At 42.4% G+C, this 25,816-nt stretch overlaps 1 protein-coding gene across 10 annotated transcripts in view; it reads left to right on the top strand.

The window, feature by feature from the left end:
• Positions 1–25,816, top strand: part of ST6GAL1 (ST6 beta-galactoside alpha-2,6-sialyltransferase 1) — a 140,284-nt gene that overhangs the window by 94,862 nt on the left and 19,606 nt on the right. For 8 of the 10 annotated variants that reach the window (XM_089910704.1, XM_022569958.3, XM_089910700.1 and 5 more), the window contains 4 exons: positions 1,822–1,957; positions 3,746–3,915; positions 11,973–12,594; positions 19,629–19,726. In XM_089910704.1, the coding sequence (XP_089766830.1) occupies positions 3,850–3,915; positions 11,973–12,594; positions 19,629–19,726 (786 nt within the window). In that variant the 5' untranslated portion in view covers positions 1,822–1,957; positions 3,746–3,849. Of the gene's footprint in view, positions 1–1,821; positions 1,958–3,745; positions 3,916–5,387; positions 5,673–11,972; positions 12,595–19,628; positions 19,727–25,816 lie in introns of those variants that run through there. The other 2 variants (XM_022569968.3, XM_089910705.1) reach the window with 2 other exon arrangements.

The following is a 25,816-nucleotide window of genomic DNA, read 5'->3' as shown; positions in this document are numbered from 1 at the left end:
ACTGAATAAATAATTCAAAAGGATAAAAGGTTAATAATTAAGCTTCCAGCAGTAGGGAAATAATATGCCACATCCACCAGATAGAATATATACACAATGCTGTGTGAATTTAAGTAGTAACGTAAAATAAAATGCTTAAAATATTATAACAAAAAAGTGAAACACAGAATGTTACCTGTACATATTTAGTCACATTGTGACTAAAAGTTTTGCAAGTCCAAATATCTAGAAAAAATGTACATGGCTGAGACCTGAAAACAGGTGATGAGCAAACTGAGAAGAGATAAATTCTCATCTTTCAGTTTGACTTTCTTTATGTTGAGTAATTTAGCCAAAACTGTTGGGGATATTGAATTGGTTATAATATTGCATCTGTTTTATGTTTTAGTTTTTTGGCCGTGAGGCATGCGGGATCTTAGCTCCCTGACCAGGGATTGAACCTGCACCCCCTGCATTGGAGGGCGAAGTTCTGTCTGACCACGGGACTGCCAGGGAAGTCCCTTAACCGTAGATTTTTCACCATTATAAATCATTTTGAAACTGAAAGCTATTTTTCTTTTTGCACATGCATATTGCTTTATAAAACTCATTCTTTACTTCATGAATCTTCTTCCAATTCTCACCACAGCCATGTAAGGTAGGGAATTATTTTATATATGAGGAAACTGAAATATATAACCTTTTCTCCCTTTGAATTATTTATTCAGTTTTTTTTTTTCCTGGAAGTACAATAAGTTGGTTCATAGTCATGAGCTCTTAATTCTATGGCATGATTACTTTCTAAAAAAGTTAATTTCTACTGCTCTCTTGAAATATACCAACTTCATTACAATCTGCCTGGCAATGAGTATTAATCATTTTGAAAACTGCTGGTTAATGTTAATTTTACAAACTAGTATCTTAATGTTCAGTTGGCTCTTTTGAGTTTCTCTCAAGAGTAATCATAATTTCATATGCTCATTAATTGTATTTTCTGTTTTGTGATTTGTCTGTTCCTGTTGATTGCCTGTTCATTTCTAGAGGCTTTTACTGTTTGAACCCTTTGCACACCTTGAGTTTATCTTCCTTTTTATTACAGTATTTTTTATTGTATACAAGTTGGAATTTTCATGCAACTGACTATTAAACTTTTCCTTTGTTATTTTTCTACATTCCATCAGAAAGAAGAGAACTAACAAATATAGAGTTCTATTTTTAGCTTTTAAAAATTATATTTTTATAATTTTTTCCAACTCTAAGACTAACATGTGTACACTTTAGAAATTTTGGAATATACAAAAAAATTATAAAAAATGAAAACCCTCATTACTCCTTATTCTACCATCCAGGGTGTATTTTTTTTTTTTTTTGTCCTTTCTCTTTCTCACATGTGAATTCTAAAAAATGTATTTTTTCTGAATTTCAGTTAACATTATACTGATAGAATTTTCATGTATCATTAAATATTCTTTGAAAATAATTTTTTAAAAGTTTGTTTAGAGTTCATTTGGGGATGAACTGAATCCTCTCTTTCCCAAATTGCTGTTTATGTTATGCTCAAACCAGTGACTAAACAACCCTTTCTTCCCAGGTTGGTCTGTGGTGCTTGCTTATGTTCTCATGTAGTATCAGACTACTTCTAGGCTCTCTGTGCTGTTTATGGACCCAGAGCACTGCACCTGTAATTGGCTTTTGTCTCTCTTTTTCTGAGCCCTTGGGGCTTCCAGGGCCCGCACTGGAGTGTAGCAGACGTCCCTGTCTATCTTGTTAATCTTTAACTCTGCCCCTGCTGGAAAACGGCACTTAACTCATCTTTTTTTTTTTTTTTTTCCTCCTTTGTAGATGCTTTTTGATCATCCTGAGAAAAATGAGCCTTGGCCTCCAGACCCAATAAAGCAAACATTCCTCCCATGGGGAATAGTGCTGGTTCCTGAGGACCTGGAGGGCCTGCAGCCCCAGGGGGATTAGCCAGAAGCAGGTAAGGAACACCTGGAGGCGTGGGATATAGAGGCAGCACCGGGGTCCATTTTCTATTTGGGATCGGCATGGCAGAGTGCGCTGGTGAGGAGCCACGGAGGGGCTGAAGGTCTGGCTACAGCTTTGCTGTTTTCTTCTTTTTTTTTTAGTCCTTAGTCAATGAGGGTGGAGATAAGTGATTTGCCTATTTCTATAAACTATAAATATAAGATTTAAAGTTATTCTGTAGTTCAGTCTGCCTTTTAAAGCACCTACTATGGCCAAGCCCTGCATTTGCTACTGGGCATCTATTGATGAGTAGCCTAGGGTGGGAGCCCTACTTTGGCTGGGATTTTTCTTTCTGTTGGTTCAGTGTTGGCTTGTTCTCTGTATGTGATAATGCGAGTTGTTACTTATTCTTCTAGAAGCCTGGTGGGCTCGTAAGTGTTCGTTGATACAGTCCCATCAATTCAAGAACCCTTTATTGAATACCCACTGTGTTCCAGGCATGGTGCCGGGCACTGGAGTGTCAGAAATGAGCCAGGAGGAGTTTCCCTCTAGCAGGGGGTCAGCATGAAAGCAAGCATTACTAAACACTAGACGCAAGCAGCAGGGAGCAAGAACAAGAACGGGAGGTGGGCTCCACAGGAGGCCAGAAGCAGAAAGGTAATGCTGTCTGGTTGCCAGGCAAATGGACAAGGGGAGAGATTACAGCAGTGCAGAGCCCTAGAGGCTTAAGAAGGCAATCTGGGATGTGATTGGGAAATTAAAAACTTGGACTGATTTCCCAAAGACTCTGGGGAGAAATATTTACTTCTCCTTTCCTTCAGTTTGGGCTGCTTAGATGAAACTTCTTCGAGTCCTTGTCTCTCTAGAGCAGCTTGAGAGATGAGAGTGAAGCTCTAAGTGCCTATGACCAGAAGCTCCAGCCAGCTGGTAGACTTGGAACCTCAACAGAGGGTGGTGGTCAAGAGAATTGGGAGCCCTGACACGAGGTTTCACATGAGTTCCCTGAGGCACTCACGACAGAGCACTGACCTTGAAGGCTGAGGCTTTCTTAAAGTTGTAAGACTGTGTTATGGTTGAAGGTTTGGGGAATTCTTCTTTCCTGGGAAACTCAACCTTGGAGAGTAGGTGCTGGCAGGTAGTCGAACACAAACCCCTCTGAGCCTCAGCCCAGTGAGACAGTGAACCAGGCGCCACCTCCCTAACTCCTGTCTTATTTCACTCATACACATAAAAGTTAAGTCCCAACTCCATCATTTCCAAATCACTCATGCAGCTTTGAAAATTATCTATATTTACAAAACCGTAGTTTCTTCAGTTGTAAATGGAACTAATAAAGTTTTCTCTGCTCATCTCACAGGGTCGTACTGGGTCTCATAAACCTAATTGCTGTGAAAGAGTTGCCTGACTGGTGAAACAGTGCACATTAGTAGTGTCAGTGCTGATAGCGAGGGTGTTTATTCTGTACCTTTCCAGCAGTTGTGTCACTAGAGATCCTGATTTCTAAGTCCTAGTTGCTCAACACTGACTATTCACTGTGCTTTTTCACAATGCCTGTTCTTTAGTCCAAAGACCATGGACTTTTAGTCAGATAGACCTGGGTTCGAATCCTAGTTCTAGCACTGATTAGCTATTGACTTCAGAGAAGCCCTGTATCCTTGCTAAGCCTGTTTCCTCATTTTCTCAAGAGGGGTTGTTAATACCTATCCCATAGTGGTATAGTAAAAATTAAATGAGATAAAGCAGGTAGAGTGCCTACCATATAGTAGGCGCTTCTCAAATGCTACTTTCCCTTCTTTTCTAGTTTTTCCTCAGCTGTCTTAGTGTCCTGTGATTAGCTGTGTTGGGTGTCTGGAGAAATTGAATTGCTTAGTTTTCTGATGATGCAACAAGTGCCTGCCCCATTTCATGATCTCATGTTTGAATTCTCCCTCTGTGTACATTTCATCACTTCCAAAACTTCGGTGGCCCAAGGTAAGCACCCATCCTCCCTAGAGTCACTGGTTCCTGAGGTCTGTGGCGGTAGGAAGCACTGTTTGGTGCTTAAATTAGAGTCCCCATGAGGTGGGATCAAGATGGTGGAGTAGGAGGACCCTGAGCTCACCTCCTCCCACAGACACAGCAAAACTACAACTTTCTCTGAGAACGACCTGAAGACTAGCAGAATAGCTCTGATACAACTAAGGATATAAAGAAAAAACACATCAAGATGGGTAGGAGGGGGCAGAGACGTGATTCAGTCAGGACCCACACCTCTGGCAAGTGACCGACAGAGGAAGAGGATATCACAAACTTGGAGATCCTTCCTAAGAGCAAACGGTTCAAGCCCCACATTGGGGGCCCCAGCCCTGGGGACCAGCACCAGGAAGAAGTCAAACTTATGGCTGGGCAAGCTGGAGGGCTGTAGGAAACTGAGACTATGCTCTTAAAGAGCTTGTGCACAAACTTACTTGCTCCCAGTCCCAGTGCAGAGGCAGTGGATTGAAAAGCACTTGACATTCTAGCCAGCCAGCCAAGACCACACCAGCACACCCCATGCTACCCCTCAGCCTGTACGTGGCTCCTCCAACTGTCCCCCATTTACCGAGGTGGCAGCCCCTGGTGCACCCTGGGAGAAGTCCTGGCCCACACCAGGCTGTAACTCTAGCCCCTGCAGTTCCAGCACTTCCCAAGATGGCGGCCGCTGGTGCATCCTGGGGACAGAGTAATATGTTCCAAATGAAAAACAAGATAAAACCCCAGAAAACAAACAAACAAACAAACAATGAAACTGACATAGTAATTGTAATTTACCTCATACACCATACAGAGTTCAAAGCAAGGGTCATAAATATGCTCACCAAACTCAGGAGAATAGAGGAATATGAGAACTTCAACAAAGAATTAGAAAATATAAAAAATAACCAGTCACAGATGAAGAATACAATAACTGAAATGAAAAAAAATACACTAGAGGGAATCAGCAGCAGATTAGGTGACACAGAACATGTAAGTGACCTGGAAGACAGAATAGTGGAAATCACCCAATCAGAGCATCAAAAAGAGAAAAGAATTTTAAAAATTGAGAATTGCTTACTGGAGCTCTGGGGCAACATCAAGCATACTAACATTTGCATTATAGGGGTCCCAGAAGGATAAGAGGGGGAAAAAGGGGTAGGAAAAAAAACCATATTTGATGAAATAATGGCTGAAAACTTTACTAACCTGGGGAAAGAACAGATATCCAGGTCCAGGAATCATAGAGAGTCCCAAACAAAATGAACCCCAAAAGATCCATATCACAACATATATTTTTTTCACACTGCAATAGAGATTTATTACTTTTTAAAAATTTTAATTGAAATATAATTGAAACTAATACAATATTGTAAATCAAGTGTATAGCAAAGTGATTTAGTTAATTTTTTTTCAGATTTTATTCCATTATAGGTTACATATCAAGAGGTCATAATTAAAAGGGAAAAATTAAAGACAGAATTTCGAAGGCAGCAAGAGGAAAACGAAGAGTAACATACAAGGGAACCCCCTTAATACTATCAACTGATTTTTCAGCAGAAACTTTGCAGGCTAGAAGGGAGTGCCATCATATATGTAAAGTGCTGAAAGAAAAAAACCCTACAACCAAAGATACTCTATCCAGCAAGGTTGTCATTCAGAATTGGAGAAGAGATAAAGAGTTTCCGAGACAAACAGAAATCTAAAAGAGGTCACCACTAAACTGGCCTTACAAGGTACGTTAAGTGAACACCTTCTTTAAGTGAAAAAGTAAGGTTATAGCAAGAAATAAAAAAATATACGAAGGAAGAAAATCTCACTGGTAAAGGCAATATATAGAAAAGACAATGGATCAACTACTTGAAAATCTAGTATAAAGGTTAAAAGACAAAATTTGTAAGATCAACTGTAACTGCAATAATAGTTAAGGGATACACAAAAGATGTAAAATATGACGTCAAAAATATGAAATATTGGACAGTAAAAAACATAGAGCTTTTAGAATATGTTGAAAATTAAACAACTACCAGATTAAAATAAATCTATATCTGTGTATCTATCTGTATATAAATATATGTGAACTTCATGGTAACCATAAAACAAAACTTACAATAGATACACACACATACACACCACACACACATGAAAAAAAAAAGAGAGGAAAAAAAAGAAACAGCACCAAAGAAAAGCATCAAACCACAAGAGAAGAGACTAAAAGAAGAAGAAAAGAACAGAGAAGAAAAACAACTTGGAACAGTAACAATGGAAATAAGTACACACCTATCAATAATCACTTTAAATGTAAATGGATTAAATACCTCAATCAAACGACATAGGGGGCTCCCCTGGTGGCGCAGTGGTTGAGAGTCCACCTGCCAGTGCAGGGGACGCGGGTTCATGCCCCGGTCTGGGAAGATCCCACATGCCGCAGAGCGGCTGGGCCCGTGAGCCATGGCCAGTGAGCCTGTGCATCCGGAGCCTGTACTCCGCAACGGGAGAGGCCACAACAGTGAGAGGCCTGTGTACTGCAAAAAAAAAAAAAAAACATAGGGAAGCCAAATGGATTAAAAAAAAAAAGACATATATATGCTGCCTACAAGAGACTCACTTCAGAACTAAAGACAAACAGACTGAAAATGAAAGGATGGAAAATGATATTCCATGCAAAAGGAAATGGAAAGAAATCTGGGGTAACAATACTCATATCAGACAAAATAGACTTTAAAACAAAAATTATAACAAAAGACATAGAAGGGCATTACATAATGATAAAGGGGTCAGTCTAAGAAGAGGACATAACATTTGTAAAGATAGGAACACCTAAATTCTTAAAGCAAATATCAGTAAACATAAAGGGAGAAATTGAAAGTAACACAGTAATAGTAGGGGGCTTTAATACCCCACTTACATCAATGAATAGATTATCCAGATAGAAAATCAATAAAGAAACATTGGCCTTAAAACACATTAGACCAAACGGACTTAATAGATATCAATAGAACATTCCATCCCAAAACAGCAGAATACACGTTCTTTTAAAGTGCCCATGGAACATTCTCCAGGATAGATTACATGCTAGTCCACAGAACAAATTTCAATGAATTTAAGAAGACTGAAATCATATCAAACATCTTTTCAAACAATGGTATGAAGCTGGAAATCAATTGCAGGAAGAAGACTGGAAAAACACAAATATGTAAAGACTGAACAACATGCTACTAAAAACCAATGGGTCAATGAAGAAATCAAAGAAGAAATAAAAAGGTACCTTGAGATGAGTGTCAATAGAAACATAATCCAAAATCTATGGGATGCAGCAAAAGGAGTTCTAAGAGAGAAGTTTATAGTGATACAGGCATACCTCAAGAAATAAGAAACATCTGAAGTAAACAACCTAATTTTACACCCAGAGGAATCACAAAAAGAAGAACAAACAAAGCTCAAAGTTAGTAGAAGGAAGGAAATGATAAAGATCAGAGGAAAAACAAATGAAATAGAGACTAAAAAATCATAGAAATGATCAATGAAATGAAGAGCTTGTCCTTTGCAAAGATAAATATAATTGACAAAACTTGAGCTAGGCTTATTAAGAAAAAAAGAGAGAGGGCCCAATTGAATAAAATCAGAAATGATAGACAAGTTACAACCAATATCACAAATACAAACAATCAGAATACTTTGAACAATTATATACCAACAAATTGGACAACCTATAAGAGATGTATAAATTCCTAGAAACATATAGTATTCCAAGACCGAATCAGGAAGAAATAGAAAATCTGAACAGTTCAAATTTCTAGCAATGAAATTGAATCAGAAATCAAGCAAGCAAACAAACAAAAAACCCAACAAACAAAAGTTCAGGACCAGACAGCTTCACAGGGGAATTACCAAACATTTAAAGAAGAGTTAATACCTATCCTTCTCAAACTATTCAAAAAAAAAAAAAAAAATAGAAGAGGAGGGAACACTTCCAAACTCCTTCTATGAGGCCAACTTTACCCTGATACACAAACTAAAAAAGACACTACAAAAAAAGAAAATTACAGGCCAATATCCCTGATGCATAGATGCAAAAGTCTTCAAAATATTAGAAGCTGAATTTAACAATACATTAGAAGAATCATACATCATGATCTAGTGAGATTTACTCCAGGGATTCAAGGATGGTTCAATATCCACAAATCAATGTGATACACCACATGAACAAAATGAAGGCTAAAAATCACATGATCATCTCAATAGATGCAGAAAAAAAAGCATTTGACAAAATTTAACATCTATTCATGATAAAAACTCTCAACAAAGTGGGTATAGAGGGAACATCCCATTTATAATAATAATTATTATTATGATAAAGGCCATTTATGACAAACCCACAGCTAATATCATACTCAACAGTGAAAAGCTGAAAGCATTTTCTCTGTGATCCCCACTCTCGTCACCTTTATTCAGCATAGTACTGGAAGTCTTAGCCACTGAAATCAGAAAAGGAAAAGAAATAAAAGGAATCTAAATTGGAGGGAAAGAAGTAAAACTATCACTATTGGCAGGTGACATGATTTTATGTATAGGAAACCCTAAAGATGCCACCAAAAACTTAGAACTAATCAATGAGTTCAGTAAAGTTGCAGGCTACAAAATTAATATACAGAAATTTCTTGCATTTCTATACACTAATAATAAATTATCAGAAAGAGAAATCAAGAAAAGAATCCCATTTACAATCATATCACAAGAATAAAATACCTAGGAATAAATGTAACCAAGAGGATGAAGACCTATACTCTGAAAATTATGACATTGATAAAAGAAATTGAAGACAACACAAACAAATGGAAAGATATACTGTGCTTGCTCATGGATCAGGAGAATTAATATTGTTAAAATGTCCATGCTACCCAAAGCAATCTACAGATTCAATGTAATCCTTATCAGAATACCCATGACATTTTTCACATATCTAGGACAAGTAATCCTAAAATTTGTATTGAACCACAAAAGAACCCAAATAGCCAAAACAATTTTAAGAAAGAATATAGCTAGAGGTGGTAGGCTCCCTGACTTCCAACTATACTACAAAGCTGCAGTAATCAAAACAGTATGGTACTGGCCAAAAAAAAAAAAAAAATCAGACACATAGATCAATGGAACAGAATTGAGAGACTGAAATAAACCCATGCACATATGGTCAGTTAATCTCAGACAAAGAAGACAAGCACTCACGATCACTAATCATCAGGGAAATGCAAATCAAAACCACAAAGAGATAGCACATCACACCTGTCAGAATGGCTATCATCAAAAGGACAAGACATAAGTGTTGGCAAGGATGTGGAGAAAAGGAAACCCTTGTACACTGTTGGTGGGGATATAAATTTGTGCATCCACTACAGAAAACAGTATGGAGTTTTCTTAAAAAAATTAAAAATAGGGCCACCATATAATCCAGCAATTCCACTCCTGGGTATTTATCCTAGAAAACAAAAACACTAATTCAAAAGATTTATGCACTCCAATGTTCACTGAAGAATTATTTATAATTTGCAATTGCCAAGATATGGAAGCATCCTGAGTGAATGGATAAAGAATATGTGATATATACATACATATACACACACAATGAATATTACTCAGCCATAAAAAAGAATGAAATCTTGCATTTTGAGATATGGATGGGCCTAAGGGGTATTCTGCTAAGTGAAATAAGTCAGACAGAGAAAGACAAATACTGTATGTTTTCACTTATATGTGGAATCTAAAAAACCAAACAAACAAAACAGAAATGGACTCACAGATACAGAGAACAATCTAGTGATTGCCAGAGGGAAGGGCAGTGGAGGGGATGGGAGAAATAGGTAAAGGATATTTGAGGTACAAATTACCAGTTATAAAATAAATAAGTCACAGGGATGTAATGTACTGCACAGAGATTATAGTCAATAATATTGTAATGGTGGTACATAATCTATAAAAATATCAAATCACTAAGTTTCACACCTGTAACTAATATTATAACTGCACTATACTTCAATTACAATTATACTTTAGCTATATTTGATGAACGACCCGAAGTTCAGCTTGATGAGCCATGGCCAGTGCTCCACTCCACCATCGTTTGCTGTCCCACCTTGCCTCAACGTGGCCCTCATGCCTAGGGGCTGCTCTAACCTTCTGTGCCTTTACATTTACCTAGTTCAAAGCCCATGAACACCATTCTCGTTTGGTCTTCCCAGCACTCAGTGAATGAGACAGGGCAGAGATGGTTACTACACAGAAACTTAGGTGCAGAGAGGTTAAGAGGCTTGCCTAGGGTCACCAAGAATGGGGACAAGAAGCCAGGTTTTGTGATACCCAGTTCAGTACTCCTACCACCTTATCCCTGATATCCTTAGGAGCAGGCTTCATTGATATGGGCTACAGATTTTTATTTTCCTGAATTTTTTTAATTGAAGTATGGTTGATTTACAATGTTGTATTAATTACTGTTGTATAGATGCCTAATCAGTTAGCAAAACCCTGGGGGTGATTGCTTAGACTCATTACGGTAAATAAACCTAGATACTTAGGGAAGAATTTAATGTTTTCCAGAAGATACAGACATTGTTTGAGTTCAAAGTACTTCCATTTTCTGTTCAGTTTCACAATAAATTCTGGGAAAACTAAGTAGGTCTTTACCCAGATATAAAGGGGCCTGTTCAGGCTCTATTTGCTTAGTGAAATCCATTTTCCAGAACTTTCAGCAGTTCTGTACATGATACAGTGAAAGAGTCTTGGATTAGGGAATCAAGTGCACTTGGATTTGAATCTCAGTGCTACCATTCACTCAACTCTGTGATCCTAGGCATTTCTCTTAATTTCTCAGAGCCTCAGATGGCTTATGTATAAGAATCGGGATTATAGCACCTTCATGGGTGGTAATGGTCAGGGCCTTCCTGCACAGCTCAGGAGATGCCCTTCATATTAGACTATTATAAACACAGTGCTCACTGAAGCTGTACATCACAGTGCCCCCAGTTTATGATGAAATTGAATGAAATAACCTCTTGTGTGCTTAATGCATTTTTATTTTCATTTCCTTAATTGGTCACATATCTGCTATTTTATTAGGAGTTCCCATCTTCCACCGTGAGGTGAGTCAGTTTCCTGCCACTTGCTAGTACTCATGCAGAACTCCCTAAATCTGAATGTTATATTGTGAAGCTGACCCTTGGCTTTCTTCTCACGCAGGAGTCTAGCACCAGAGCCCTTAGAGCAGTGGTCCCTGACCTTTTTGGCACCAGGGACCGGTTTCGTGGAAGACAATGTTTCCATGGATGGGAGGGGGAGGGCGGGGTGTGGGGGGATGGTTGGTTCAGGCGGTAATGCGAGCCACGGGGAGCAATGGGGAGCAGCAGATGAAGTTTTGCTCGCTTGCCCGCCACTCGCCTCCTGCTGTGTGGCCGGTTCCTAGTAGCGGTCCTCGGCCCGGGGGTTGGGGACCCCTGCCTCAGAGAGGTGCATCACAAATCTATGACACTGTCTATGACAAGAGGTCTCTTTCTGGCAACTTTAAAAGGAGGCTGGGTCTTTTTAGGGAGTTTGGCTTCTTGTGATGTAGACCCCTCAGCCTGCTCTGCCTTTTTCTTTTAGTTTTTCAAGCATGTATCCCTTCCCTGAACAAATAGTGTAAGGCCCTACAAACCGAATGTGTAAAATGTGATTCCTGACCTCAAGAAGCTCAGAGAGCAGTCAGGGAGCTAGACCAAGAAAACAGGAAACTAAGGTTCAGGGAGTACAAAGGAGTGGTGGGCGAGTCCATAAAGTGCTCACAGCTCGGAGAGGAAGACGGGAGTGTCTGAGCACTACTTTCTACATTTCAAGCCCAAACTGAGGGTGTTTGTTTTTTTTTTAAGACTTGCTGAAGGTTGCAGACCTGGTGGGAGATAGACCTGGACTGGAATTCAATTCTTGTCACTCTAAAGCCATTGCTCAGCCCGTCATTACTTTTAGATATTCTTTACATCATTTTCTGCCTTGTCTCACTTTTTTTTTAGGCCTGTTTTCCTGCTCAGGACAGCGTGGCTTCCTTGAACATGTCTTTCATTATGATTCACACCAGCTTGAAGAAAAAGTTCAGCTGCTGTGTGCTGGCCTTTCTCCTGTTTGCAATCATCTGTGTATGGAAGGAAAAGAAGAAAGGGAGTTACTATGAGTCCCTTAAACTGCAAACCAAGGAATTCCAGGTGTTGAGGTCTGGTTCCCAGTCTGTGTCTTCAAGCGGCACCCACAACCCCCAGAGGGGCAGCCAGGCCCTCAGTGGTCCCAAGGCCAAGCCGGAGGCTACCTTCCAGGTGTGGAACAAGGACAGCTCCACCAAAAACCTTATCCCCAGGCTGCAAAAGATCTGGAAGAATTATCTGAGCATGAACAAGTACAAAGTGTCCTACAAGGGGCCAGGGCCTGGTGTTAAGTTCAGTGCAGAGGCCCTGCTTTGCCACCTTCGGGACCACGTGAACGTTTCAATGGTAGAGGCCACAGATTTTCCCTTCAACACCTCTGAATGGGAGGGTTACCTGCCTAAGGAGAACATTAGGACCAAGGCTGGGCCGTGGGGCAGGTGTGCTGTCGTCTCATCTGCGGGATCTCTGAAGTCCTCCCAACTGGGTCAAGAAATAGGTGGGTTCTGGGGTGTTAAGACTGTTATCTGAGCAGCCAGTGCTCACTCACGTGGAGCATCTGGGCATGTGGACAGTACTGGAGACTAGGAGTCCCAGTATGGCTCCATGGACTGGCGGAGCGGGCCCAGATCAGTGTTACTCAACTGTCCTTCGTGAGTTAGAGGTGGCACGGGGGCAGTGGAGAGGGTGGGGATCCAGTCTTCCAGCACCTTTATCAACTAGAATGGCTTTATTTTGATCTGTCTTAAATATTGGTGTTCCACAGAAGATTTTGTTTGAAAAGAAAGTTCCACTGCTACCAATAAGCAAAACACTACATTGACATTTAAAAATATTTAAAGCATAGATTTCTACTTTTCCTTCAGGTCCTGAAATTCTGTAATTTACTGATTAATTAGCGACTAATTGTCTCTTTTGGCCTCAACCACCTGGGTAATTTTTAGTTTTTCTCTTTGAAAAGAATTAATTGGGGACTCTGGACCAACTTCAGGAAGGTCCATGAATCCCTAAAATCATGTGCAAAAATATGTGCCAATTAGGAGTGTATAACATGTGTGTATATGTGTAAATCAGTCTGCATTTTTCCAAAGAGAGTGTCCATAGCTTTCAGTTGTGACCCAAAAAAGGTTAAAAATCACTGGTCAGAATATATCAATTTGCTTTTCTTGAAATTCTTCACAGTTAATAAAGATTTAGGGATAAATTAGGAGCTTGGGATTAACATATACACACTATTATATATAAAACAGATAACCAACAAGGACCTCCTGTATAGCACAGGGAACTACACTAAATATTTTGTAATAACCTATAAGGGAAAAGAATATGAAAAAGATTCACTGAATCACTGTGCTGTACACCTGAAACGAACACGACATCGTAAATCAACTATACTTCAGTAAAAATAAACAAAAAAAAAGACAGAAAGTTTATCCAGGTTTGTAAACATGTGTACAACACAGAGCTATGGATTTGCCTAAAGCTCCTTAGTTCCCTTATTTTGAGAGAATGTGTTTTCCTTGACTGCGAAATGAATCAGGCTAAAGAAAGCAAAGCACAGGAAGCCTAGCTCTTCTGTCAGGCTCTGGAAGGTACTGGAGCAGGTGAGGTCATGTGTCTCCTTTTTTATTTCCTTCATCTGACTGCCAGGAAAAATGGTCTGAAACCAAGCACAGGCTCTCAAAAGAAGAAAAGGAGAAGCAAATTGGATTCTCTAGAGCAGGAAGAAGTGGTGAGATCATATTTCATAACTCTCCAAATAGGCAGCACTTTGGAAGAAAAGCTGCCAAGATAACCAGTCCCACCCCAACTTCTGCTTCTGCTTTTGCTTTTTTGGTTTCTTTTGGACTTCGTTTTCTAGAAACTAAATGTAATTGGTTTTTGTTCATCCATAATGGAACTACATTTCTTTCTTTCTTCCCAAGTCATTATAGTCTCTGCCTGGCCGGAATCGTGCTGCGGTTTCAGGCAGAGCTTAATACTCCCATGAATTGGAACTATCGTCTTTATTTTTATGCACTCCATAAAACGTTGGAGTTTTATGGATTTAACTAAACATTAATTAAAATAACCTTTCTCTATAGACTGGAGTTATAATTTCAAATATGTATTTCCATGGAAGGATTTTGGTCCTGAGATCTAACAAAAATTGCATGCTACGCTTCAAATGTTCTGCCTTTTATAGGGTTATTTCCTTTGGGCATTTAGTCTAACAAATTTTAAGGAATTCATTCATGTATTCTTTTATTAAGCCATGGACTCATCAACAATACCAAAGAGGAACTTAGAATACAAAGAGGAGAGGGAAAGGAAAGTCCCTTTGTTAAAGGCCTCTGAGCTCCACAGGCCCCAGCCTTCCCACTACACCTGGAATTTGTCCAGCTTAGTCCCAACTGTTGAACATATCAAATGGTTTCAAACTGTTTGCTCTTATAAATAGTACTGCTAAGGAGGTTTTGGGGAAGACAACTTAAGTGACTACTACTGCCCTGCAAAGGGGAAATATCCTCAGGAGTGGCGGTAGAAGACCAAAGTAAGATATGTTTTATGGCTCTTTTTTTTGGTCCATTACAAAATTGTTTACCAGAGGGACTGTAACAATGTGTTGCGTCTCCGGCAGCCCCACAAACCAGCCAATGGTGGGCACAGTCATTTTCAGTTGTTTTTGATACGCATACATGTAAAGTATCTTAGGTTTGTTTGACTATTCATTTCAAGCAGTAGCACATTTTAAAAATATTAGAATTAATAGCAGTAACATGTATGGTGTACCTGCTGTGTGCATAACAAGCCTTGATCTTTTAATCCTCACAGTAATCCCACGCGGTAGGTACGATTATTGCTCCCATTTTACTCAGGAGCTAAGTGCAGACACTCAGAGAGGTTACGCAGCTGGTTAACGGTAGACTGGGACTTGAAACCGGGGTGTTTGAGTCCAAGGGGCCCACACTTAGCCTCATCTCTGCTCTTGCGCCTCATGGTCATTGTAGCTTTATAATAATGAATGAATCCCTTTCCAGGTTAAAATAATCCCTTGATACTCTTCCTGACTTGCTCCCCTGGAAGAGAGGAGAAGAGCGTTCTGAACTAAGCCAAAAGCAAGAAGCAGAGGCTGCATGGAAAAACGTGCAGAGTATGTTTAAGCATCACAGATAATCCTGTTTGCCTGGGCCGTAGGGCCCCACAAGGTGAAGAGGGCTGAGCAATGAGGTCAGAAAGGTAGCCGGGGGTAAGTTCTTAGAGAACGTTGATGGTCTTAAGGACTTTGGATTTCATTCTTTAAGCCACGAAGAGCCCTAGAAGGTGTTTGAGCAAGCGAGTGATGGGATCATGTGTGTTTTGGAGAGATTTCTCATTTCTCTGAGTCCCCTTCTCCATGGGGACTGCTGTATAGCCTCTCTGCTGTTAGGGACTATCGTCATATCCAAGTGAGAAGCGCCAGGCCTGTTGAACAGTGGTAGTGGAGGTGGGTTGAAATGGTCTGACATGAGAGGCATCATGAGGTAGAAGAGACAGAACTTGGTTCTAACTAGAAATGACCTCGAGTGAGAGGCAGGAGCCAGGGTCTCTGGCTTGGGAGCAGGCTATGTTGTATCACAGGGGAGCATGCTCCTGGAGGAGGACAGTTTCCATCTTGGATGTGCTGAGTCTGAAGTGTTTGTGGATTTCCCTTCATAGATGCAGTTGGGTATTTTCTTCCAGGAAAAAGTGTCAAGGTGGGAGATCAGATTTAGGAGTCACTTGTATCAAGGTGATAGTTGTAGTCCAGGAAAGAGGACTGATGAGAAAACCTAGAAAAAAAGTTTACATTTGAAGGACAAGGAAAGAACAGGGACAAGATAGATAGATAGATAGATAAATAAATACAAATTCTGAAGGGCCAGTGAGAAGGGCTGGAAGAGAAGTAAGCATGTACCATATGATGGAAGGCAAGGGTGGGGGATGGAATTTGGGCATATCTGGGGGTAGATGGAGTTCTTGGGCAGAGTGAAGACTGGGTTGAGCAGCTCAGAGAGCATGATGGTTTATATCAGGGGTGAGCAAACTGTTCCTATAAAGGGCCAGATAGTAAATATTTTTTCTTTTGAGGACATACAGTGTCTCTTACAGTGACTCTGCTATTTTAGTGTAAAATCGACCCTAGACAGTAATAAATGAATGTACCTGGCTAAGTTCCAATAAAACTTTATTTACAAAAACAAGGCAGGTCAGATTTGGCCTGTGGGCCATAGTTTGCCAAACCTGATCTGTATCATATCTAGTTTTCCTGACCAGAATCAGAATGTAGTCTTCCATACATGGTTATGTGATTCATTAAGCTGACCGGAAAATATAAGAAACGTTTGGTCCAAATAATGATAAAATTTCTTTCACCACAATTTCTAGCTATTTAGAGTTCTTATACCTGGACACAGTAGATTTTGATGTATTTATGAATTTACTAACAAGCTGATTCTATTGAATTTTCTAGGCATGCAGTTATATCATGTGCATATCGTGGTGCATTTATTTCTTCCTTTTCTAATTTGCATCTTTTTCTGCTAATTCTAAGTTACAGAGAAGTGGAGGCCCCTGTTTTCTACAGCCTTCCCCCTTCAAGGCTTGTTTTCTGGGATCCCAGTAGCTGTGGATTTTTCCTAGGGATTTCCTGGAGACCTATTTGAGGTTGAAAGTCTTAGTTTTCAGTAGCAACAGCAAAGGACAGTTCGGCAAACAAGGATCTGATCCCTTTTTTTATAAGCTCAAATTTAGTGGTCTGTTTTAAAGTTCTCTTCTTTGATTTAAAAATCTTAGAATAAAATCCAAACTTCATACCTGGCCTCCACAGCCTGCATGATCTGCTTCCTGCCAACCTCTTTCATTGCACTTTTTATTTTTTCTTTCCCTCACTCACTTGTCCCCAGCCAAGTCCTTACCCTCCTTGGGGTCTTGACACTGCTGTGTCCTTTGGCTGGAATTTACTTTCCTGGGCCCTTCCCATGCCCTGTGGTTCTCAGCTCAGACGCAGTCCCTGAACAATCCCTCTATCTAAAGGAGATTCCCTCGGGGTCTCTGTTACACAGCTCAGTTTATTCGTGTCATAGTATTTTTTGTTAATTTTTATTTTTTTATGGAAGTATAGTTGATTTACAATGTTTCAGATGTACAGCAAAGTGATTCAGTTATACGTGTGTGTATATATATATGTGTGTGTGTGTGTGTGTGTGTATTCTTTTTCAGATTCTTTTCCATTATAGGTTATTATTTTGTGCCATAGTGTTAATCACAATCTGTAATTATCTCGAATGTGGGTTGTTGTGCTTATCTATTGTCTGCCTCCCTGCAGTAGATCTCGAGGTCTCTAAGGGCAAGGACCTTGATTTCATGCTCACAACCATTGTCTCCAGCACCTAGAACTGTGTCTGGCAGAGAGTACGAGCTTTATCAGTATTTATTGAGGAATAAAAGCATTCTCCTTTCTCATGGTCAACACCAAGGACCTATCTCAAGCCACCTGTGCTGGGTGTTCTCCATCTGTCCCCCGCAAATTCACTCTCCGTGCTTTCCTATGACTCTGCCTGGGGAAATAGAAATTTGGACTGTGTCAACTGGATGTCCTTGCTCTCTGGCTTTGATTTGGGACTGGACAGTAGTAACGCTGGTACAAAACTGAGAAGAAGAAGGAGAGTGAGGCCAGGGTGTCTGTCCCCCTCCTCCCCGCCCTTGCAGAAGGAACCTGTAACCACAGGCTCCTTCTCTCCTTTGACTAAGTTTCAGCCCCTTTCAGGCAGCCCTGTCTGTGACTCCCCTTTTCCCTCCAGGCCTAGAAGTCAGAGGGGAGGAGGAGAGGCTGGGGTAATGATTCCCTTCGCAATTCCCACCAGGTGGGCTTCCTCGGGGGGGGGGGGGGTCTCTGCTCCTCCTGCTGCCTTAGGTGTAGGGGTGGGATTGGTTCCCTGCTGTGGCCAAGCCTGGGGTATGGTCCCTTTCCTTGTCCATCTCTACCTTGTTAAACTCGACCTACAACTTTGTAAATAGTCCTTTTATTTCGACTCTCAATGACTCCTTTTGAGCTTGTCATTCTTGTCTGCTGGGACTCTCAGGTTTATTCACCTGTGAAATGGGAAAATTGACCAAGTGGAGTTTCTGATAAATCAACATTTCTAGTGTGGTTACTGCTGGTCACTTTTGAAATCAGTGACTGATTCTGACAAAACTTGTTGCAATCTGAGTTGTGTAAAGATAAACTTCCTGCTCGATTTGCAGTTCTGTGTGCCTGTCCTGTTATCTGATAATGTTTGGACTATGGGCATCTCATGTAACTTTTAAACGATTTTGATAAAAATTTTGTCCTGGGATTGAGGATAGGGTTGTTTTTGTGAATGAGATGTCTAGATTCCTGAGGTTTGGTATAGACGTTAGAATTGAAATAAAGAGGGAGGCCTTCTTCCCTTAATTCTGTGGGTATTTTCCGTTAGGTCCTCTTACATTGAGCCAAAATCCACTCCTACCCCTCTTCTCCTGATGCCACCTTTGTGCATGAAGAACCACCCAAAATAAACCCGCACAGAGAGAAACAGAACAACAGAGGTTTGGGCTGACCTCCAAATCTGGTGCAGATTTCAGTGGTGAACCGAAGTTTGTTTGATCAAATAAGCTTGAGATGAGCTCTCACAGGATCACAGAGGCTCAGGGTTAGGATGGATCTTAGAAGTCATCAGTTCCCTCCCCATCAGATTGGTCATTGCCAGGCAGAGAATCTTCTCCAAGTCTTCCAAACCCTGCTTAAACAGCTAGAAGGACAGAGAACCAGAGCTGGGGAGTGAGTAGATCTTTAAAAAGATGGTCTGTTTGATCTTGGCTGGATTTAAGACATTATTTTTGACAAAGCGCTTTTTAAATTTTTAATAGAAAATATGGGGTTCAGTTTAGCTCTATGACCTCTTTTCCACCTCTGCCACCAACCAGGTTTGTGACCCTTCCTGGGGCTCGTGTTCCTAAATGGGACACTTCAGGAGCTGTCTTGGATGCCATAGTGAACCTCTTTCATTTGCTGTGCCCTGCAAGCTTTTCAGAATGCCATGGGGTACTTTGCACTTGTGGGTTAGACCAAGCTTATGGTAGGATCTTCATTTTTCTGACAGGGATAGAAGTATGACCTACTGGTAATACCGAGAGAATCTGATTTGCTCCTTTGGTAACTGGAACAGTGATTCCACTATGAGTAGTGCACTGGCCCTGGCCACGTCGTCCCTGTGCCCGGGCACACTGGCATCATCGAGTGGATTTCGGGAACACCACCCTACGGACCTCTTTAGCCTTCGCAGTGGTTGGGCAGAGAGTCGGCCGCCTCTGTCTGTGAACTTGACCTGATCGCACTGTACAAATATGATCATTGTCCCCTGTGTACCAGGATGAGATAAAGATTAGGATGTATTATTCTCTTGCCGCCCCCTTCCTCCTGCCCTCTCTCCCTCCAGACTGCTCTCTGCATATTGCTGACGCTCACATCGTCATCACTGCTGATGTGTTCTGTTTCCTTGTGGTTTATAGATGATCACGATGCAGTCCTGAGGTTTAATGGGGCACCCACAGCCAACTTCCAACAAGATGTGGGCACGAGGACCACCATTCGCCTGATGAACTCTCAGGTAAAATGTCTTCTGTGCAGAAGTATAGTGAGAGACGTTCCCTTCCTAACACGGTCATGGACGGTGCTGAGCAGAGTGCGGTGGTCAGTACAGAGACTCTGCAGTTAGCTTGCCTGCCATCAAATCCAGCTTTGCCTCTCTTAGCTAAAAGATCATGCCTAAGTTACTCATGCCTCTTCCTCACAGGGTTGTTGTGAGGAATACACGAGAAAATCCATGGGCTCTGAAGTAGAATGTATTTACTAGGAGCACATCAAAGCCACCGGCTTAATTAAGTCCCTTGCCCTTCCTGCGTCCCGGATTCCTCATGGAGAAAGAGAAGACAGTGATTCCATGATCCAGCCTGGTACTGTGGTCATGGGAAAGCCCCTGTGGCATTAGTCTGCATTACTGGAGGTGTCCAGTGTCCAGAGAATACCGAGTTCTGCTGTCCCTGTGGCCGCAGGTCACATCCAGAGTGTTGCCCAAGGGACAACAGAGGATATCCAGGGAGAGAGAGGACTGTCGTGAAAAGTAAATAAAGCAATGAACGTGGGTGTGCTTTATATGCTGTAGAACCTTATCCAGGTATTATAAGACAGCATCACAGTGTAATTTATGTGTAATACAGCATTACAATTCAGGTATTAACTGATGAATCCCCCTAGACTATTCATTTCCTGAAGTATTTCCAGGTAGCATATGCTGATTTCTCTACACTAATGGGAACTTGAGAAGTACTCTCGCCACAAAGTTCTGCTAATGGATTGAATTAGTGGAAAAAACTGGATTGCACATATATCAAAAATAGCACGATAGGGCTATAAACCCATTCACCTCACTCCCGACCACCAATGTTTGTCTTTTTTCTGAGTATACGTGTAAGCCTCGGGGGGTTTTATGTCAGTGTTTAGACTCTGTACACTTTCTAGGGCTCGTGGGTGTGGATTGGATCCTGGAGGTGACCCTAAGTGCCCTTTCAGCACCGTCCCAGCAGAATATGCATTTCTCCTCCCCTCTGCCAGGCCTCCACTTCCCTGTTTCTCTCAGCAATCTCTTCACTGCCTGACCTTCAGGAACTCACCACCTGGGCAGAAGCTGCTTCCTGCATGGCCTGCTTTCCATCTGAGGCCCACAGTCCTAGGAACCTTTTTATGATGGGACTTAACTCCTTTGCAAGAGGCCACCATCTTGTTTTCGATTCTTCTTCTGATGCTTCTATTATTATTTGAATGATGATGACGTTGTCACTTTCTAACATTGTAACATCCTCCAGCAGCCTCTCTGTGCTTCTAATACCTGTTTCTGTTCAACCTTATGTTTGGGGTTTTTACATTACTTTTATGATAAGCTATAAGAGGGCAGGTTAAAAGAAATAGATTCGTCGGCAAGAGAGTCTCTGGAGCAAGTGGCACTTGAGCTAGGCTTTGAGAGATGGGCAGGATCTAGAGAAACAGTACTAGGAAGGCATCCAAACAGTGGGATTGGCAGGACAGAGCTGCACAGGAGACGAGGGGGCTCTCAAACAGCCCTGGCAGGGTGGGGATGGGGTCTGGATTCGTGTTGCACCACAGAGGGAGGTGAGGCTGGAGCTTCATGGCTGCTCAGACTCTGGCAAGTCTAGAAGATCAGGCAGAGGGGTTGGGACGAGCTTTCCCTTCTTTTTCTCCTGTCCCTTCTTGTGCCACAGTCACAGAAACCTGGAGCTGGAGGGCTCCCCAGGGAATGCTAATGCCTAACTTCTGCTTCTGTATAAGATGGTACCTAAATACCCAGGAGAAAGGTTTACTTACCCTTGCTTCCTAACACAAACAGGGACGGTGCTGCGCAGAGCGCAGTGCTGGACAGAGACTGCAGCTAGCCTGACTGCCGTCAAAACCAGCTCTGCCTCTCTTAGCTAAACGATCACGCCTAAGCTCCTTATGCCTCTGTAAAGAGGGGAGAGGGGAGAATAACAGTACCTCCTCACAGGGTTGCTGTGAGGAATAAGTGAGAAGATCCACGCAAAGCATTTAGCGGCCGGCACTTATGCATAAGTGTTACCTGCTCTGATATTTATGTGTGCGGAACTGAGGTGGGTGTGGGGGGTACGTTGGTGAGCGAAACAGACTCAGCCCTGTTCTCGTGATACCATCCAATAGTCATACAAACAAATATAAAGTTACAACAGACAGCTACAAAGGAGAGGGTTAAGGTGCTACCAGAGCCCATAAAGGGGAATCTTCCCTAGGCAGGGAAGTCAGGAAGAAGTGAGGAGGTGATTCTTCACCACGCCCGAGGAGTAAGGGTAGACGGCGAGAAGTGGGAGAAGAGGCAGCAGCGTGGGTGAGGCCTGTGTGGAAGGGAGCTGGGACGCACCAGGACCCGGGAAGAGGTGAGTCTGGGTGGTGGGGATGTAGAGAGGGACGAGGCTGAGGGTGAGGAGCCAGGCCATGGTGCCTGTTTTCTTCTCTGAGGCATAGCCAGACTTGCATTTTGTAAACCCCTCTGGCTTCCACCTGGTCAGTGCAGTGGGTGCGGTGGATGGACAGACACACTTAGGGGCTCTTGCAATCGTGTGGACTAGCAATGCTGGCAGTCACGCCAGAGTGGAAATGAAGGGGACTGTGAGGAAAGAATGGATTGGAGAGCTACCCAGTGTGTGGTTGGGCGTGAGAGGTGAAGGGAGGGGGGCCACAGGTGCGCCTGGGTTTCCGGCTTGCGTAACTGGCCAGCTAGTCACTGAGACGGGAAGGAGTACTGGCAGATGTTTTGGGTTGTGAGGGGTGGGTAGGGTCAGAGAGGGGGGGCAGGGATCAAAAACGTGGTTCTGCCTATGGTTGATCTGAGCTGCCTTCTACGTGTCTGTGAAGAGAGGTCCAGTAGGCAGGTATAGAGATGGGACTGGAGTTCAGTGGAGAGGTCTGGGCTGCAGATGAGGGTCTGTGAATCGTCTCTATCTATGTGGCAGTGAAACAGTGGGACCAAATGAGGGCACTAGAGGGAGTGTAGAGAGAGGAAAAATCCACGCAGGGGGTTTGGGGAATGAGAGCAGCGAGAAGGAGATCAGAGCCATCAGACGTTGCTGAGAGGCCATTTTAGATGAAGATCGAAAAGCATCGTTCTCTCCTTAGCAAAATGGAGGCCGCCGCTGGCCTCAGGGACAGCCGTTGGGGAGATCGGTGAAGCCAGATTGGAGAGTGTGGAGGAGTGGGGAGGGAGGGAAATGTGGAGGGTTCTTGCAAGAAGTCTGGCTCCGACGGGCAGAGAGAAATACGGCAATAGCTATAGAGAGTTGAGGGTTCCAGGGCCAGTTTTTGTTCTTTTCATTTTTTAGATTGCAGAGAATTGAGTATGTTTAAAAGTCAATGGGGGGCTTCCCTGGTGGCGCAGTGGTTGAGAGTCCGCCTGCCGATGCAGGGGACATGGGTTCGTGCCCCAGTCCGGGAAGATCCCACATGCCGCGGAGCGGCTGGGCCTGTGAGCCGTGGCCGCTGAGCCTGCGTGTCCGGAGCCTGTGCTCCACAGAGGGAGAGGCCACAACAGTGAGACGCCCACGTACCGCAAAAAAAAAAAAAAAGTCAATGGGAAGACAGTCACAAAAGGACAATCACTATATGATTCCACTTATATGAGGTCCCTGGAGCGGTCAAGCTCCTAGAGACAGGAAGTAGAATGGTGGTTACCAGGGCCTGAGAGGAAAGAGGAATACTTGTTTAATGGATCTAGAGTTTCAGTTTCAGAAGAAGATGAAAGAGTTCTAGAGATGGATGGTGGTGATGGTTGTATAACAGCATGAATGTACTTAATGCCACTGAACTGTACGCTCAAAAATGGTTAAAAGAGTGCATTTTATGTTATACATATTTTGTCACACACACAAATTTAAGTCAATGAGGAGAAAACCAGTTGACAGAGAAACTGAATATACTTAAAAGAGGAGATAATTAAGTCAGTGGTGGGAGTGGTGGATCCAAAGCCTAGTGGAGGATTAACCCCAGCAGGAGGGGTCAGGAGGGGTCAGAAGGGAAGAAGGATGCAGGGGAGTAGCTGGAGGCCGTCTCTAGTGGAAGGATGACGGGGCTTCAATTTTCTCTGCAAAGTAGGGTACAGAGAAAAGGAGGCTTTTCGTAGGGAGGCTGAGGGGAAGAGAGGTTTCAGTAGAGGAGGTTTGAGCCAAGAAGGTTTGAAATTGTCATTGAGGAAAGAGTAAACCAGAGGAATGGAGTAGGGTCTCCAGGCCATGCTAGCCGCTTCGAGGTTGGGGAGCGTGGATTCAGAGAGAAATCCAGCTCTGTTTGCTCAGGGGTGGTATGATCTGCAGATCAGCAGGAAGCTGCAAGCAAGAGAGGGAGCACGGAGGAGGCCTGAAAATTCTCTTGGATTCGGGAGGCTACTCCCTTCTCGGGCATCTCTTCCAGGTGTTTATTGAAGAACTAACCCTCAATCCTCAAAGATTCTGAAACTTTAATTTCTAGCAATTGCTCTCCTGGGTATATATCCAAAGAAAACAAAAACAATGCTGAGAAAAGACACATGCACCCCAATGTTCACTGCAGTACCATTTACAATAGCCAAGACATGGAAGAAACCTAAGTGTCCATCAACAGATGAATGGATGAAGAAGATGTGGTACATGTACACAATGGAATATTACTCAGCCGTAAAAAAGAATGAAATTTTGCCATTTGCAACAACATGGATGGACTTGGATGGTATTATTCTAAGTGAAATAAGTCAGAGAAAGATAAATATTGTATGATATCCCTTATATGTGGAATCTAAAACATAAAACAAACTAGTGAATGAATGTAACAACAACAACAAAAACAGACTCACAGATACAAAGAACAAACTAGTGGTTACCAGTGGGGAGGGGCAAGATAGGGGCAGGGGATTAAGGGGTAGAAAACTACTAGGTACAAAATAAAAAGCTACAAGGACATATTGTACAGCACAGGGAATTTATTTTATAAGAACTTTAAGTGGAGTATAACCTTTAAACATAGTCACTATATCGTGACTGAAACATATAATACTGTTCACCAACTATACCTCAATGAAAGAAAATAAAGCCAAGGTAAGGTTGCCTGGGAATTAAGAGACAGACCTTGATCAAATTTCTCCCTCAGTACCTAACTGCATGAGTGACTTGAGCAAGTCGCCTTATCTTTCTGAGCCTCAGTTCCCTTATTTGTAAAGGGAAATAAGAAAAGTTGCCCTGCTGGGTCTTTGAAGGATCCAGTGAGATTACTGAGCGTGGAGCATGTCACTCAGAGGCCCTCGTGCTGAAGCAAAGGCTGTGTAAAGGGTGGCCTTTGTCACTAGTGCAGCGTGAAGGCCTGCCTGTGTCTGTTGGGCAGTCACCGTGCCCTCCCATTTCCCAGGCAAGTGGGCATCTTGGTTCCCAGCAGGGATATCAGCCAGCTTGGGGATGCTTCAGAGGTGCCCAGCAGAAGGCAGAAAATTAAAGGATAATTTTCAGGAAAAAGTAAGCTCATGACTATCATACAGATAGTGTCTATTTTATTCATATGAGGAGGGAACCAGGCAGACGTTATAACCGGTTCAGAGGAGAAGTCAAAACAGTACAAAATCTGAATAAAGGAATGCAACTGTTTTTTGTCACGAGGTGGGCAGGAGGAAGAGGGAATTTAACTGAAACTCTACTGGGCAAGGTTGAATAAGCGTGTCTGTAGTTCACTACAACTTACAAAGCGCTGCAAAACAGCTCTCACAGGATTAGAATCTGATAAAGAGGAAGGGAATGCTGCAGACAATGCATAGTTTTCCACTGAGGTACAGCATTTTTTCCTGCACTTCTGGATGGCTGTGGTCCCTTTGCCAGGGCTGAGAGGGGGTGGCTGACTTCCCAGAGTGCCCAATCCACTCTCAAGAAAGCCCTTCCCATCCTCTTCAGTCACGCTGACCCTCCTTCCTCTCTTACTGTAAGTGGCACTAAACATCAAGCCTGTTGCTTTAACACTGGTCACGGGCAGCCGCGTGACCTTGCTCCTTGTGATACTGACATGTGACTGATGCCCTTCTATTATGGCCCTTTCTCACATTGGTATCCTAGGAAGCTGGCAGTCTGTCTCCTCTATCTTTTGTCCCAGTTGGTTATCCCAGCTG

The sequence above is a fragment of the Delphinapterus leucas genome, chromosome 4 (assembly GCF_059928025.1).
Source record: "Delphinapterus leucas isolate spDelLeu-1000000601 "Yukka" chromosome 4, BTC_Dleu_Yukka2, whole genome shotgun sequence".
Classification (NCBI taxonomy): Eukaryota; Metazoa; Chordata; class Mammalia; order Artiodactyla; family Monodontidae; genus Delphinapterus; species Delphinapterus leucas.
The sequence above is the reverse complement of the archived record's forward strand: the minus strand, read 5'-3'. Positions and strand labels throughout refer to the sequence as shown.